Here is a 17,133-nt window from a genome sequence, read left to right as displayed (position 1 = left end):
AGACTTTTTTAAGAAAATAGGTAGATTTGGGAAGCCTAAGATGTCCACCACGATAACTACCACTAAGATTGGGAAGTAAACAACATCCAACCTAACATCAACAATAACATCACCAGCAGGACAACATTCCATAGAGAGCATGATGAATTCTGAGAAGGCAAGTCAGGTATCAAGTATGCAGACAATTCAAATGGCATTAACAACAATACAAGAAACAATGGTGAGAAACTACACAGACTTTAAAACTGAAATGGGGAAAATGAAATATAAAATATGAAAACTAGATGAGAAAATAAGTACAATCCAACAAACAGTAGTAAAGATGGAACATAAAATGAAAGCAGTGGAAACAAAGGTTGAACAAACAAATAAGAAAGTAGAATCAATAGAACAGAAATTAATGGGAGAGAACAATTGCATATTTGGAGATGGAAAAGGCTGATTTCTTCCTCAGATTTCAGAATGTAACAGAAGAAAAGGGGGAGGACTTGACCAAATTAATGGCAGATCTCATAGCAGAAGCATTACAAAAAGAGGGCCAAGAGGTTCGAAGGGAAATAGATGAGGTATATAGAATATATACCAACTATGCAAGACATTTTAGACTTCCAAGAGAGATTCATATATGATTCTCAAAGAAACAACTGAGAGATGAGATATACAAAGTGACAAGAGACAAACTGCTGATATTCAAGGGAACAGAAATTGTAACGTTGAAACAAATTCCAAGAAGAATAAGGGAACATAGAAAGCAATACAGATTCCTGGCCGCCCAACTGAATAAAATAACATCCTGTTCAAATGGCTCATCCCAGAGGAAATGTTAATATCATGGCAGGATAAAAAATTTAAAATAGACAGTATAGAAAAAGCAAGAATCCTTTGAATGAGACTTCATCCAAAACATTGCCTAGATCTTTCAAGATCTACACGGAGAAAAACCGAACAGCCAAAGATCCACATACAAATACCATAAGAACCTCAGAAAACACACACACACACACACACACACACACACACACACACACATATATATGTATATGTATATTGCATAAAATTAAGGAGAGACATTATTAAGCATATTAGACCTTGTAATGTTAAACTGAAGGGATTAGAATAAGATAAAAGGGAAGAGATAAGCATAGAAAATGCAGAAGGAGTTGATACAATGGATGATAATATTGAAAGACTTTTTAAGAAAATAGGTAGATTTGGGAAGCCTAAGATGAATGTAACAGAAGAAAAGGGAGGACTTGACCAAATTAATGGCAGATCTCATAGCAAAGCATTACAAAAAGAGGCACAAGAGGTTCGAAGGGAAATAGATGAGGTATATAGAATATATACCAACTATGCAAGACATTTTAGACTTCCAAGAGAGATTCATATATGATTCTCAAAGAAACAACTGAGAGATGAGATATACAAAGTGACAAGAGACAAACTGCTGATATTCAAGGAACAGAAATTGTAACGTTGAAACAAATTCCAAGAAGAATAAGGGAACATAGAAAGCAATACAGATTCCTGACGCCCAACTGAATAAAATAACATCCTGTTCAAATGGCTCATCCCAGAGGAAATGTTAATATCATGGCAGGATAAAAAATTTAAAATAGACAGTATAGAAAAAGCAAGGGAATCCTTTGAACTGTATGTGGTATCAGGAGAAGACCAGGACAGCAAAGAGGAAGTGGAAAGTAGGAGCCAAGAAGATTGGATGGAAGAAAGAGAAACCGAACAAGAGGAAAGAGAGCAGGAAGAAGTGGAAAGAGAAGGCGTAAGAATGAGACACCAAACAAGAGCAAATAAGCTTCAACAAGAAACAACTACAGAGTAAGATGGTGGAAGAAATCAAATTGATTTCCATTAACATCAACGGTTTAAATTCACAAATTAAGAGGAAAAAAACAGTAACTAAATTACAGAAATTCAACTTAGATATTATATGCCTTCAAGAAACACATATCCAGAAACATCAAGGTAAACTGTTAGAAGCACCAAAGTTAGGAGATTTATACGTATCTCTTGCCCATCAAAAAAAAGAGGGGATAGCAATATATATTACGAAACATTTACAAGCAAAATATATGCAAATGAGGAGGGTAGGATTTTGATGTTAGAAGTTTATATAAATTATAAGAAAATGTTATTGACAGTGATATATGCACCAAATGAGAAACAAGAAATTTTTTATACCAAACTATACAGAAAATTAGTAGAACAGGAATATGAGAACCTATGCCTGCTAGGTGATTTCAATGCAATAGCAAATTTAGGAAAAGACTACAATAATGAAAATCTAGCGAAAAAAAGGAAAAGGAAAACATTACCAAAAGTATTTTATCAAATGGCGGAAGAATTAGGATTAAAAGATATATGAGAGAAAGAAATCCAGACAAAAACCGGTATACTTACTATTCAGCACCACATGCATCATGGTCAAGATTGGATATGTTATGGACAAATGGGGAAATGGAATGTAATATAAAAGAAATAGAAATTGAATCTAACACATGGGCGGACCATAATCCCATTAAAATAATTTGGAAAGGATTGAAAAAAAAAAACAGAAGATGGATGCTAAACAAGGAGATCCTAAAAGAAAAAGAATGTGTCAAGATGATGGAAAAAGAATTGGAGTTCTTTCTGAAGGAAAACAAAAAACAACAAACATCAATTCCAAACCTATGGGACATGACTAAAGCATATATTAGGAGCCTAGCAATTTTGTATAATACACATAGATATGAGGGAAAAAAAGGAGAACAATCTAAACTACTAGATACTCTTAAGGAGTTAGAAAAAACACTAGTAAAAACATCACAAAATATGACAGCAAATACGGAGAGGGTAATGATTAGACATAAATTGAACATGTTAGCAAAAGATGAATGGTTAGAGGACATGAAAAAGGTAAAACAGAATTACTTTGAACATGTGAATAAGCTGGGAAGGTGGCTAGCTTATAGACTTAAGAAAGAAAAAGAAAAAAGAGCAATCCAATAATTGAAGGATGCTGATGGTACACTACAACATCAATCTGAAAAGAAAAAGCATATTGTTAAAAGTTTTTTTGAGGAACTATATAGTAGGCAAGATGTACCAGAGGGAAATATCCAATATTACTTAGAAGGAAAAGGTCTACCTGTGATCCCGGAAGAGGATAAAGAAGAGATAAACAGGGAAATAACTGCAAGAGGCAATCCTGAAACAGAAAAACAATAAGACACCAGGACCGGATGGTCTCCCTGGGGAACTGTATAAAACGCTCCAAGGAAAATTAGAAATGCAATTATTAGAACTCTATAATGAGGTACTGATGACAGCAAAACTACCTAAGTCATGGGGGGAGACATATATAACATTGATCCCAAAAGTAGATTCGGATCATCAATTAATTCAAAATTATAGGCCCATATCCCTTTTAAATGTTGATTATAAAATATTTATGTCCATAATGGCAGAAAGATTGAAAAAAACCCTTAACCAGATCATTCATAGCGACCAAAACAGATTCTTACCGAATAGACAAATTAAAAATAAATACTAGAATGGTATTGAATATAAAAGAATATTATGAAGCAAACCCAGGAAAACAATTGCCAATGGTCTTCCTCAATGCACAAAAGGCATTTGACAATGTTAATTGGCAGTTTATAATACAACAATTAAAAAGCATGCAATTTGGCAATAAATTTATTAAACTGATTTCGACAATTTATACAACACAGGTGGCCAGTGTAATAATGAATGGTGACAGAACGGAAACATTTAAGATCAACAAGGGAGTAAGGCAGGGATGCCCACTGTCAGCCCTTCTCTTTATTCTTACCTTAGAAAACTTATTGGAAAATGTTAGGAAAAATGTAGAAATCAAAGGGGCTTTAATTAAAAAGGAGCATTATAAGGTACAGGCATTTGCCGATGATATAGTATTTTTTCTGGAAGATCCAGAGGATACAGGGGTAAAATTAATAAAGGAAATAGAGGAATTTGGCGAGGTTGCAGGCCTTAAGATTAATAAAAACAAAACAAAATTATTGACTAAAATTTTAAAAGATAAGCAAAAAAAAAAAAGAATTAGAAGAAAAATTGGGAATGCAAAGTGTGAAAAAGGTAAAATATTTAGGCATTTGGTTAACAGCAAGATGCTCTTCAATTAAAAAAGATAACTATGACAAATTAATAATACAAATCAAAAAAGAATTGGAAATGTGGGGGAAATTACAGCTATCACTACTGGGGAAAATCGTGGCAATTAAAATGTGTACCCTACCAAAAATACTGTATCTTTTTCAAACAGTACCAATAGGATTGGATAAAACCTTTTTTAGAGAATTAGATCGAATAATAAGTAAATTTGTTTGGGATGGGAAAAAAGCTAGGATAAAAATGAAATTGTTACAGGACAAAAGAGAAAGGGGTGGCTTTGGACTCCCTGACTGGGAAATGTATTATCAGGCTGTGGCTATGGTATGGATTAAAGACTGGATCAACTTAGAAAATAGAAGAGTATTGTCAATAGAGGGTCACGACTTGCACAGAGGGTGGCATAGTTTCCTATGGGATGGGAAATGTAAACAGCATGCATATTTTCAGAGACACATGACTAGAGATTCATTAATTCAGACATGGAACAAGATTAAAAAGAATCATTATACTAAAATACCGAACTGGTTGTCAACTATGGAAGCACAAATATACCCAAACGCAATGGATCTGGGAAAAAAGAAGGGTTACAAATACCTATTAGACCCACAAGGAAGATTAAAAATGAGACAAGAATTACAGCAACAAAATATAAAGATAGATTGGTGGCCATACATGCAAATTCAGGTGAGATATCGGAAAGACAAAGAACAATTTGATCAATTAGATAAAATTCTACAAGAAATGGAAAAGAAAATGATTTCAAGAATATATAACTTTTTACTAGATTTTAAAATGGAAGAGGAGATGGTCAAAGAGACGATGGTGGTATGGGTGAAAAATGTTGGCCATAATATAGACCTGGAAAATTGGGAGAGAATGTGGAGATCAAATTACAAACTAATTACATCCACAGCATACAAGGAAAATCAATACAAAATGTTCTATAGATGGTACCTTCCTCCCGCTAGATTGGCAAAAACGTTAAATTCAGACCCAAATTGTTAGAAATGTGGAAAAGAAAAAAAGCACTTATTTTCATACCTGGTGGACATGCCAGGAAGTGAAAAAATATTGAAATAAAATTAGACAATGGATAGAAGAAATAATGAATCAGAAAATTGAATTTAATCTGGAAACTTTTTTATTAGGTATAATAACACAAAAATGCAATAAAACAGATAGATATATTATGTTACTTATATTAACAGCTGCAAGGATTTCCTACACACAGCTTTGGAAGGAAAAAAGGGTTCCACCAGAAGGCATGGTTATTAAAAAAAATAACAGATTGTATAGAGATGGACAGGCTAATGATGAAAATAAAAGACAGAGAAGATTCAATTTATTATAGGGCCTGGTATGCCTGGTATGAGTGGTTTAGAAATAAAAAGAAAATAAAATGGCAATTAGGAAAAGAATGAGGGAATATGCAAATATGTAAATATACCATGGAGAAGATTGAGATGTAAGGATAAAAGATATTGATTTATAGTAAGAGTAAGATATAATGGTAAAGGAATAAGTAAATACATATACTGAAAAATGTGAGGAAATGCAAAAGATGTCTTGATGTTGATAACAATCTATAAAGTTTTGTTTTATGTTTTTTAAAATTTGGAAAATTAATAAAAAAATTATTTAAAAAAAGAAGATTGATTTGATTAGCTGTTCAGTTCGGATTAAATAATACAAATCAGTTTTCTCTCAAACGATTTTGAATAGAAAAGTACAAGCATAATTTTTGCAAAACACATTGAAAATAATGGAAATCAAATGGACTTGGCTATGTCTAATTCCATTGACCAGTGTTAATAAAAACCGAACCTCCCAGTGGGACAGTGGATTCAGACAGAAGATATTTGAGGAAGAACTGCAGTGCTTTACAGAACATAATCAGAACTTGCAAGTTGGGGTCCATTTCTTCTCTGGACTCATATTTATTTTATCCAACTGTAATTTTGCTTGCATTGTGAGTCATTCAGAAACTTCCCTCTTCTTTCAATTGTAGCTATTCCACCATTAAGCAGACATTGTCAAACACGGATACAGGGATGTTTGCACGTATCTAATGACCTTGTTTTAGCCAACTGCAAAATGTTTCAATATGATCACGAAACACTGACTGTTGTTACTTTCCATCCCAGGACACGTTAGCTCAGTATGATAAGCATAATTGCAAGCTTGCAAACTATCACATACTTTGTTCTTTGTTCTTTGTTTATGATCTTCTTCCATATAAGGTAAAACTCTGCTACCCCCTGTGTGCTCCCCCCACCCGCTTGAAAGAGGATAACAAATGAGGTTTGTGCAAAGCACTCGGGGCTGCTCCTGCTGCTGCTGCTGCTGCTGCCTGGGTCAATCCATCTGCCCCGGGTGTGATGTGCTTCCTCCTATGAAAACAATCAGATGTCTGGTGTCTGTTATTGGTATTCACCCTTGCGAGGGTCCCTCTAAACTTCTTCCCTGCAGGGAATTCCATAGGCAGCAAAAGAACGCAGACGGAACAACGGACCGGTCACTCGCTGCGACAACTGGGGGCTCGTCCAGGATCCGCCTGCCTTTCGCTGTCTCAAAGGTGTGATCTCTGTCTAGAGGTGCATCTCCTTCACTCCCATTCTTACGCACCTGGGAAAGGCATCGCACAATCGTAAGTAATGGGCTCCTCACTTTCCAAAGTTTCGTCAAGTCATAGGGACGAACTTTATACTATAGTGAAGAAGGCTAATTCATTTCAAAAACTTAATGGCACCACTGTATATCCTCTTTCAAAAAATCCTGAGAAGGGAACACTTTAACACTCTTCATGGCAGAAATTGGGGAAGTATCTACATGATATCCCCCGAGCCCCGTCTGAAATATTAATATCTTGGCGGGCTGTCATGGCAGCATTATTCTGAAACTCTTTCTGCTTTCCCTCTTGCCCTTCCCCCGGGAGGTGGCGGCAACCCTGTACATACTAACATTGAATTTATTGATAACGCTACTGCTAAACAGGAATTACTCATGAAATTGGCCTTTTCTAATGCTAATCATGACTGTCAAAAATTTTTGCAACCTGTTGCTAACAAGCCAGGGGTTACTTTGGCTGAGTTTCTCCAGCTTTGTAGAATTGTTGGCACAACCTCTCATAAAATGGATGCGCTCGCAGCGGCTATTTCTTCTTCTTTACCTACCCCGCTTCCTCTCCCGACGCTTTTGCTTTAACTCGTAATGGTAACTGTTTCAACTGTGGCAAGCCTGGACATTTTAAAAATCAGTGTCGGATGCCAGGAGGAGGAGGGCACCCCTTGACCAAGCTAGGGGCCCTCCGCCTCCTGATTCTAAAAACCAAAAACTATCTGTCCTCGCTGTCGTAAAGGCTTTCACTGGGCCGCAGTGTCGTAGTAACCCCCTCTGCTCAGCCTTCGGAAACTAACTATGGGGCCCTCAGCTAGCCCCGCTACCAAGGCCTGACCTCCCCACTACCACTTTCCCGGTAGTGTTATCTGAAGACCTTGTGTATGATGACCCTGGTGCTGTTGTAACGCTTCCTTTAACTGCAACTCTTTTAACACCCTTGCCTCCCTCATTGCCTATTCTGCTCATTCCCAATTCCACTCTTACCATAGAAGGTATCGCTGCTCCTTACCTATATGAGCTCCTCTGCTCTCAATAACTTGGCTCTTGCTGCAATAGGATCGCTGTTTTCTTTAAAAAAGGGACTGTGGTCGCTACGCTTATCTTAATGCCACTTACTGATCCGCCTTCCCTATTTGCATTACAGCAACCTGTGCATGCTTCTAAACCTACCCTGTCTGTTACCTTGAATGGTTACACTTTTGATGGCCTGATTGACACGGTGCTGATGTTTCTGTCATCTGCTCTGCTGAGTGGCCACCTACTTGGTCTCTTACCGAGGCTGCCTCAGTGCAAGGCGTAGGCGGAGCTCAAGCCACTAAGGTCAGCTCTAATTGGCTCTCTGCTTCTACTCCACATTCAACTATAACACCATACCTTAAGCCTTATGTTCTTCCCCTGCACTGCAATCTATGGGGACGTGATTTGCTTTCTCAGTTTCATGCCTATATTCAGCTACCCCTAACACCTCTGTAAAATCTTTGCTTTCTTTCAATATGTCTATTGCACCACTAACTCTCACATTGAAAACATCTTTGCCTGTATGGACTGATCAATGGCCTCTTACCAAAGAAAAGTTAGAAGCATTGCACCTTCTTGTTCAGCAACAGCTTACGGAGGGGCATATTGAGCCATCTACAAGTCCTTACAACACTCCTGTTTTTGTTATCAAAAAGAAATCAGGCAAATGACGTTTATTACAAGATTTAAGGACTGTGAATATTATCTTGCAGCCATGGGACCTCTGCAGTGTGGTTTGCCTAATCCTAACTTAATTCCTGTCTGGATATGATCTTATCATTATAGATTTGAAGGATTGTTTTTCTCCATACCTTTAGCACAAAGGATAGAATCATTTTTGCCTTCACAGTACCGAGCTCAACAACTCAAAGCCCTTGGCTTGGTACCAGTGGAAGGTCCTTCCGCAAGGCATGTTAAATTCACCAACTATGTGTCAATTTTTTTGTTAACGAGGCGTTACAGCCTTATAGGTCTCAATTTCCTTTTTCTTGTTTATCATTATATGGATGACATCTTGATTGCTGCAGATGGGCCAAAAGGAACAGTTCAGAAAACCTTTCCAGTCCTTTTAACCACATTAGCAAAAGCAGGGTTACACATAGCACCTGAAAAAATCCAGTCTCATTACCCAATGCAGTATTTAGGTCACAAGGTATTAGCCTCCACGGCTTCTCCATCTATTCCCTCACTTACACTTCCTCAACCAACCACCTTGGTTCAGCTGCAACAATGCCTAGGGGGTCATCAATTGGGCTAGACCTTATCTTGCATTGACCACACATATGCTGTCACCACTGTTTCAGGCACTAGTAGGATTAAAGCATCCAGCAGACCAAAATTTATCTTTCAGAACAACACTTACACGCTTTGCACCAGGTAAATACAGCTTTAGCCACTAGATGGGTGGACACGTGCCCTCACTGATAGATCACCCTCCTTGCCATTCTCTCTACCCAACAGCTATTAACTGCTATAGTGATTCAAATTTCAGATGAAAACGCCTCCACATTTGGAATGGTTACACCTACCACACACTCCCAAGACATCTATAACCACTAGAGCAGCTCAGATGGCTTCCCTAATAGAGAAGGGGTAAGAAAACAGACACAAAGCCTTGATGGGAATGGATGTTTTACACTATATATCCCTTTTAAAATTGCTCAATGGGAACCTCTCCTGCAAACCTCCATGGTATTGCAGGATGCATTGGAAAGATTGGTGTGGTCAAGTGTCATGCCATCTTCCCCTGATGCCTCGGCTACAAGTTTCGCGAACAGTCCCTTTTGTTCTGAAGTCACCTTTTTGTTCAGCAGCCCTTGAAAGAAGCCCTTACTGTGTTCACTGATGGCTCTAAAACTATTGGGGCCTGTGTGTGGTACATAGATGCTCAATGGAACAAACGCTTAACTGCCCGCAGAAATCAGTACAACAGGCTGAATTGGCTGCTTTCTCATTGGCCTTGTCTCTTTTTCCACAGCAACCTTTAAATGTCATATCTGATAGTATGTATGTCACTTCAAATGGCTGTTTGCATGTTTGATGCCTATATTTCCCCTGTTACCCCTCCCTCTCTCATGACACTTTTTTACAGCTCCAAAAGCTACTGAAGGAAAAGTAAGCCCTTATTTGTGGCTCACATTAGAAGTCATCAACACTTGCCTGGATTTTTATCAGAAGGCAATCATATGGCCGATAAGGCCTGCAAAATCATGACATCCTCCCCTTTTCCTCAACCACTTTCATTGGGGAGAGTCATGACTATTTCCATCAAAATAAGAAGGCCCTGGTACAGCAATTGGGATTACGTGCCAGGAAGCCATAGCACATAATCCAACAATGTCCCACATGTAGTCTCCAGGCTAGAGGTATCCCTGAAGGTGTTAATCCCAGGGGTATCCAAGCTTGTGACACATGGCAGATGGACGTCACTCATTATCCTCCCTTTGCTCCTGAAATACATTCATGTGTCCGAGACACTTATTCAGGGTTTATTATGGCAACATTGCAAGAGGAGAGGCAACTAAAAATGTTATTAATCACTGTATTAGATCATTCGTAATGTTGGGATGTCCAAAAATTCTTAAAACAGATAATGGTCCTGCTTATGTCTAGTCTCCTTTGCTGAGTTTTGTCATAAGTGGGCCATCACTCTAAATCGGTATACCATTCAATAGCCAGGGTCAGGCTATTGTGGAAAGGAACAAACCAAACTCTGAAAAATGCCCTTGATCGGCAAGCGGGAAAAAGGGCTTAGGCCCCGAACCTCCGGCGTTGCACAAAACATCTTGAACATTACACTCTATGCTCTTAACTTTCTTAACCTCACTGGCTCTCCCTCTTCTACGGCTGCTTCTCGCCATTTTACCAAGCCAGTGCCCCCTCCTCTCACCCTCTTGTCTATTTCAGGCAACTCCCAGATCCTGCGTGGAAAGGCCCTGCACAGCTCATCACGTGGGAAAGGATCGCTGCAGTACAACTTCCTGACAAAGTGCTTTGGGTTCCTGTTCGTGTGTCCGCCTACCATGGAGCCACCCAATGGCCAAGACTCCTCTATCTCTCACCCTCTTGCTGACAATGATATTTCCAGTCTTTTCACTCTTTAATGCATCTCCGGGGTTATCCTAGCCCCCTTCTCACACACACAGTAACCTTTACTTATGAAGACAATTCTCTTCCTGCCTGCAATTATGCCTTTCAGCATAATGGCCGCCCCTCTTCTGCCTGCTTCAGAAATCACTCTCTCATATTATTATTTCCCTTGCTTCATTTCTCTGACTATACAGGTAACTTCGCAAACAATTGGCTCCTATTCTTGTTTGAGGCTTTTCTTTTAATCATACTTACCTCAATCATACTGTTCTCTTATTGTCCTACCCCTCTTCTGCTTTTCCTCCCTATCCTCCCCAGCTTCTATCCTGGCTAAGCAGCTGCTTGACTCCAACGTCTCTCCTCTTTCGAACGTCTGGAGAGACACCTTCACTGCTGCACTCCACCCTGCGATTCCGCTGCCTGCCTTTGGAGATCCACTCTTCCATCTTATTGGCCCCAGGCCGTTATAAGCCACCCTCGGACCGCAGACATCGCCTCATCCTCGATGGCACTTCTCACAAAACAATCACACTCATCCGGACGCGCTACGCCTCAGATACCCTGCAGTTCCGGGTCTCAGCTCCATTTCCAACGCCATGGAATGTGTCCAACGCTCTCCGGTAAAAAGAAGGGAACTATTTGGAGGTGGTTTAGAAATGACACACTCTGTTGACAGATGACACCCAATATTCCATCACTTATTATTTTCGTGCTACAACCCTGGCCCTTCACCATGTGCGATTGGCTGACTATGGACATTACCAGTGTGAAATTACAAAAATGGTCAATGGATTTGCCACTTCCTCCCGATTGACTTCTCACTTTGTATCAACAACCGCTCCACACATCACCCATCATGTCCGTTGATCCCCTCAGCAGTCTCCACGAATGCACATCAGCCACATACCTATACCTGGACTATCCTGGACTTTCAAGGACAAGTTCTTAATAGCACCACCAATTACACTCAGTGGCCATGGTTTCCCCCATTATCCATGGACTTTGCTGAAATGGGTACTGGGGTCCAAGAAATTTGCCTGACAAAAACTGCAAGCTGATAAATGGGACAAACAGGGCTCTTGCTCTCAGCTCCTGCTCATAACTTTCCTTTGTACTTTTTCCTGCTCACAGCACCGCGTAATCCCACGCTGCTTGTGGTGGTCCAATCGATAGGTATTGTAAAAAATGGAACTGTGTGTCCACTGGCCACATTCGGTGGTCACCCCCTACCAAAGGAGATTATATCAACATTACCCGCACTGCAGTGCACCTTCCCTGCTCTTTGTGGCCATGTTGTGGCCAAAGACTGAACCTGCTCACCATTACCTTTACCGAAAAAGGGAAGACATTGACTCAACAACAATGGATGTCAGGGTTTACATGGGGGGCGCCAATGGGATGGTCAAAAGGATGAAGGCAACATTTTCACTATTCGTTTAACAATGTCTTTGCCCACGTATGACATAGGTCCAAATCAAAATTTGAAGTCTGCCTTTTACAAAAATCTGACACTCAGGCCAATCCATTAATTCAATTGGTTAATTCTTCTTTTGCATTGTTAAAAGCCACCCTTAATGACTCCTCCAAAACGGACCAATGCTGGCTCTGCCTATCTGACCTACCACCCTTTTATGATGCGTAGCCTCAGATGAACCCATTCGTAATTCACCTCAAATAACAGATGCCGATGGAATACTTCTTCCCATCACAGTTACTGACATAGTAGGTCAGGGATGCTGTTTGGGAAATATCCCTGCTAATTATTCCAAGTATTGTCATAATGTTTCATTGGGTCATCATTGCCAAATCTATTTGACCAAAGAGCGGTTAGCCATCACATCCTTTGCCGGGCATGAGTGGATATAACCCATTATATACCTCTTCTGGAGCGACATAACTGCTCGCCTCCAGGGTCAGTATTTCATTCCTCGGTAACAACTCCTGTTTGGGCATGCCCACGGGAGCCACAGCCTGTGCTCATGGGGGACGTTCTCATTGCTCAAAAATCCTTTTGCATGCTGGGCAAAATTGCTCCCCCAAGGTAACTTATTACCCAGGGCCGGAGCTTGTTAATGTGTAGAACCCCCAAAATTTCCATCATCAAAAAAGAGAAATTGTCACAGCTCTCACATTGTCTGTGTTGTTGGGGCCTTGGTGCTGCTGGGCGCAGCAACTGGGGTCACAGCTCTGGCTGTTGGTCATCAACAAGTAGCAACACTCAGTTTACAAATAGATGAGGATCTCAACGTGAGACCTCCGATCTCTGCACTCCAGGCCTCGCTCACTTCTCTGGCTGAGGTCGCCTTTGCAGAATAGAAGAGGTCTTGATCTGCTATTTTTAAACAAAGGGGATTATGTGTATCCTTAAAAGAAGAATGCTGTTTTTATGCTGATCACTCCAGGTATTGTTAAAGATTCAATGGCTGAATTACTTTTAAACGATTGAAGGATAGAGAAAATGAGCGACAGCAGAATCAAGCATGGTATCAAGGCATGTTCAATTATTCTCCATGGTTAACTACCTTGTTGTCTGCTGTGCCGGTCCTCTGATATTGCTATGCCTTGCCTGTTTAATAGGTCCATGTGTTATGGGACGATTGCTAAAATTCTTACAAGGTCGCTTACAAGCACTTGATAGTGAAATCAGTAATACTCAAAAATGGTCAGTTTCTCACATCTGTTATTGTATCCAAGGATTCTGTTAAACAGCCTCTGCTGGAATGGTCTTCTGACCCGAAGAGTCAGAGAATGAAATAGATACAATGCCTCCTATGCTCCCAAAGGAGCCTTATTGGATATGAGTGATGAAGGCAGTCAGAAGGTGAGTGTTCCTCCTAAATGCGAACTGGTGCAGCAGGGTCTCAACAAACCGGAAGGGTTTGTTTTGCCACCCTTTGAATCCATTTCAGAGGAAAAAGGATTTTACCTGGAGATGGCATCACAAAATAATAAAAAGGAGGAATTGTAGCTATTCCACCATTAAGCAGACATTGTCAAACACGGATACAGGATGTTTGCACGTATCTAATGACCTTGTTTTAGCCAACTGCAAAATGTTTCAATATGATCACGAAACACTGACTGTTGTTACTTTCCATCCCAGGACACGTTAGCTCAGTATGATAAGCATAATTGCAAGCTTGCAAACTATCACATACTTTGTTCTTTGTTCTTTGTTTGTGAGTCTTCTTCCGCAAAAGGTAAAACTCTGCTACCCCCTGTGTGCTCCCCCACCCGCTTGAAAGAGGATAACAAATGAGGTTTGTGCAAAGCACTGGGCTGCTCCTGCTGCTGCTGCTGCTGCTGCCTGGGTCAATCCATCTTCCCGGGTGTGATGTGCTCCCTCCTATGAAAAAAACAATCAGGATGTCTGGTGTCTGTTATTGGTATTCACCCTTGCGAGGGGTCCTCTAAACTTCTTCCCTGCGGGAATTCCATAGGCAGCGAAAGAACTCAGAGCGGAACAACGGACCGGTGCTCACTGCGACATTCAATCTTTCCTTAATATACTAAAAGAGGTCTAAAATGAGAACTTAAGTCACAGTGAGCAATATAAAGGAAGGGAGGCCTTGCTTACCATTTTCCCCCAATATGCCAAAAGCAACTTTGCATAAATTCTTGTTCAGTCTTGAGAAATGAGATGCTACAATTTAAAAAGTTTGATAATCTTGTGGGTTTGATTTGAATTAATAAACAAATACCACCTTGTTAGAAATTAAAAATTTATTTTATTCATTTTATTTATTAAGTCTTTTTGCTGCCCACTTCATATTGAGGTGACTGTAGGGAGCGCATGCAAACATTAATTTCTTACATTCTCTAACCGTGGATCTCATGTTTCATGCCTTCATTATGCATTTTCTGTTATATTTATTATTCAGAATCATTGCCTGATGATCTTCCTTCCATAATCATAGACCTCCATTCCCTCACTTCTGTTATTTTAGTTGGGAAAAACTTCCAGAGGAATAGCCACATTCACCTGCCAATATTAATGTACACTATATGTGAACCAAACCCAGATTTCTTATTGTATTCACTACTCATTTTCTTTTATATTCAGGATTATTCAAAATCATTTGCCTGATGATAGTTCCATAATCACAGATCTCCATTCCCCACTTCTGCTACCAGTTCTAGAGAACTGGTGGTAGAAATTTGGGTAGTAGTTTGGAGAACTGGCAACAGTTACAACATCTGACTGGCCCCATCATCTATTCTCTGCTTCCTGAGTCCAGGTGATTGGCTGGATCTTCTTTTGTTTGGAAACAATTTTATTGGTTTTTAAAAACAAGCAAAAAAACAAACAGAACATAAAAACATCAGCCTCTTCCATAGCATATATACAAGCAGTGTGGTTGGTTCATCAGCTTTGTAGCTATTCATTTCGTATCTCAATTATAGTTACATTGCTATAACAACTCGTTTTATCAATCCAAACTTATATCCTAGTATCACTATTAGAGAATCCAGTTTGACTTATGATTTTATTCATTCATACTTATGAGTATAATTAGAAGTTTATAGGGTAGTTTATTCTATAACGGATCACATAAATCATGCCTAATCAATCCTAAAAACACTTTTAGTGATAGATATCGAATAAAATAAAAGAAAAATAAATAACAAAGATATTCTTTCTATATATTCCTTTGTTATCTAACATTCTAAATATTCGCGGATATTGTATTTTATCATCCGCAACCATTGATAGAAAAGGTCCCAAATTTTGGTAATTGTTATCCTCCGTTTCGGAAAATGTCAACTATTCATCTCAGACATTCCAACATTTTCTTAATAATTCTTCCTCAAGGATGGTATTTTTTCAATGGATAGAAGAAATAAAATTAGAATCAGAAAATTGAATTTAATCTGGAAACTTTTTTATTAGGTATAATAACACAAAAATGCAATAAAACAGATAGATATATTATGTTACCCATATATTAACAGCTGCAAGGATTTCCTACATACAGCTTTGGAAGGAAAAAGGGTTCCACCAGAAGGCATGGTTATTAAAAAAATAACAGATTGTATAGAGATGGACAGGCTAATGATGAAAATAAAAGACAGAGAAGATTCTAATTTATTATAGGGCCTGGGATGCCTGGTATGAGTGGTTTAGAAATAAAAGAAAATAAAAAATGGCAATTAGGAAAAGAATGAGGGAATATGCAAATATGTAAATAATATACCATGGAGAAGATTGAGATGTAAGGATAAAAGATATTGATTTATAGTAAGAGTAAGATATAATGGTAAAGGAATAAGTAAATACATATACTGAAAAATGTGAGGAAATGCAAAGATGTCTTGATGTTGATAACAATCTTATAAAGTTTTGTTTATGTTTTTAAAATTTGGAAAATTAATAAAAAATTATTTAAAAAAGAAGATTGGATTTGATTAGCTGTTCAGTTCGGATTAAATAATACAAATCAGTTTTCTCTCAAGCGATTTTGAATAGAAAAGTACAAGCATAATTTTTGCAAAACACATTGAAAATAATGGAAATCAAATGGACTTGGCTATGTCTAATTCCATTGACCAGTGTTAATAAAACCGAACCTCCCAGTGGGACAGTGGATTCAGACAGAAGATATTTGAGGAAGAACTGCAGTGCTTTACAGAACATAATCAGAACTTGCAAGTTGGGGTCCATTTCTTCTCTGGACTCATATTTATTTTATCCAACTGTAATTTTGCTTGCATTGTGAGTCATTCAGAAACTTCCCTCTTCTTTCAATTGTAGCTATTCCACCATTAAGCAGACATTGTCAAACACGGATACAGGGATGTTTGCACGTATCTAATGACCTTGTTTTAGCCAACTGCAAAATGTTTCAATATGATCACGAACACTGACTGTTGTTACTTTCCATCCCAGGACACGTTAGCTCAGTATGATAAGCATACACTGCAAGCTTGCAAAACTATCACATACTTTTGTTCTTTGTTCTTTTTGTTTATGATCTTCTTCCATATAAGGTAAAAACTTCAGCGCTACCCCCTGTGTGCTCCCCCCACCCGCTGGAAAGAGGATAACAAATGAGGTTTGTGCAAAGCACTGGGGCTGCTCCTGCTGCTGCTGCTGCTGCTGCCTGGGTCAATCCATCTGCCCCGGGTGTGATGTGCTTCCTCCTATGAAAACAATCAGATGTCTGGTGTCTGTTATTGGTATTCACCCTTGCGTAGGGTCCCTCTAAACTTCTTCCCTGCAGGGAATTTCCATAGGGCAGCAAAAGAACGCAG

At 39.0% G+C, this 17,133-nt stretch overlaps 1 protein-coding gene across 1 annotated transcript in view; it reads left to right on the top strand.

Annotated features, from left to right (window-relative positions):
• LOC113449842 (olfactory receptor 6M1-like) overlaps positions 1–17,133 on the top strand; it is a 52,489-nt gene that overhangs the window by 18,385 nt on the left and 16,971 nt on the right. The window contains exon 2 of the mRNA XM_087917279.1: positions 11,220–11,501. Coding sequence (XP_087773405.1) covers positions 11,220–11,501 — 282 coding nt within the window. The remainder of the gene's footprint in view (positions 1–11,219; positions 11,502–17,133) is intronic.

Source organism: Pseudonaja textilis, chromosome Z (genome assembly GCF_049901715.1).
Source record: "Pseudonaja textilis isolate UNSWEBS1 chromosome Z, rPseTex1.2, whole genome shotgun sequence".
In the NCBI taxonomy this organism is placed as follows: domain Eukaryota; kingdom Metazoa; phylum Chordata; class Lepidosauria; order Squamata; family Elapidae; genus Pseudonaja; species Pseudonaja textilis.
This window is presented reverse-complemented; position numbering and strand designations above follow the sequence as displayed.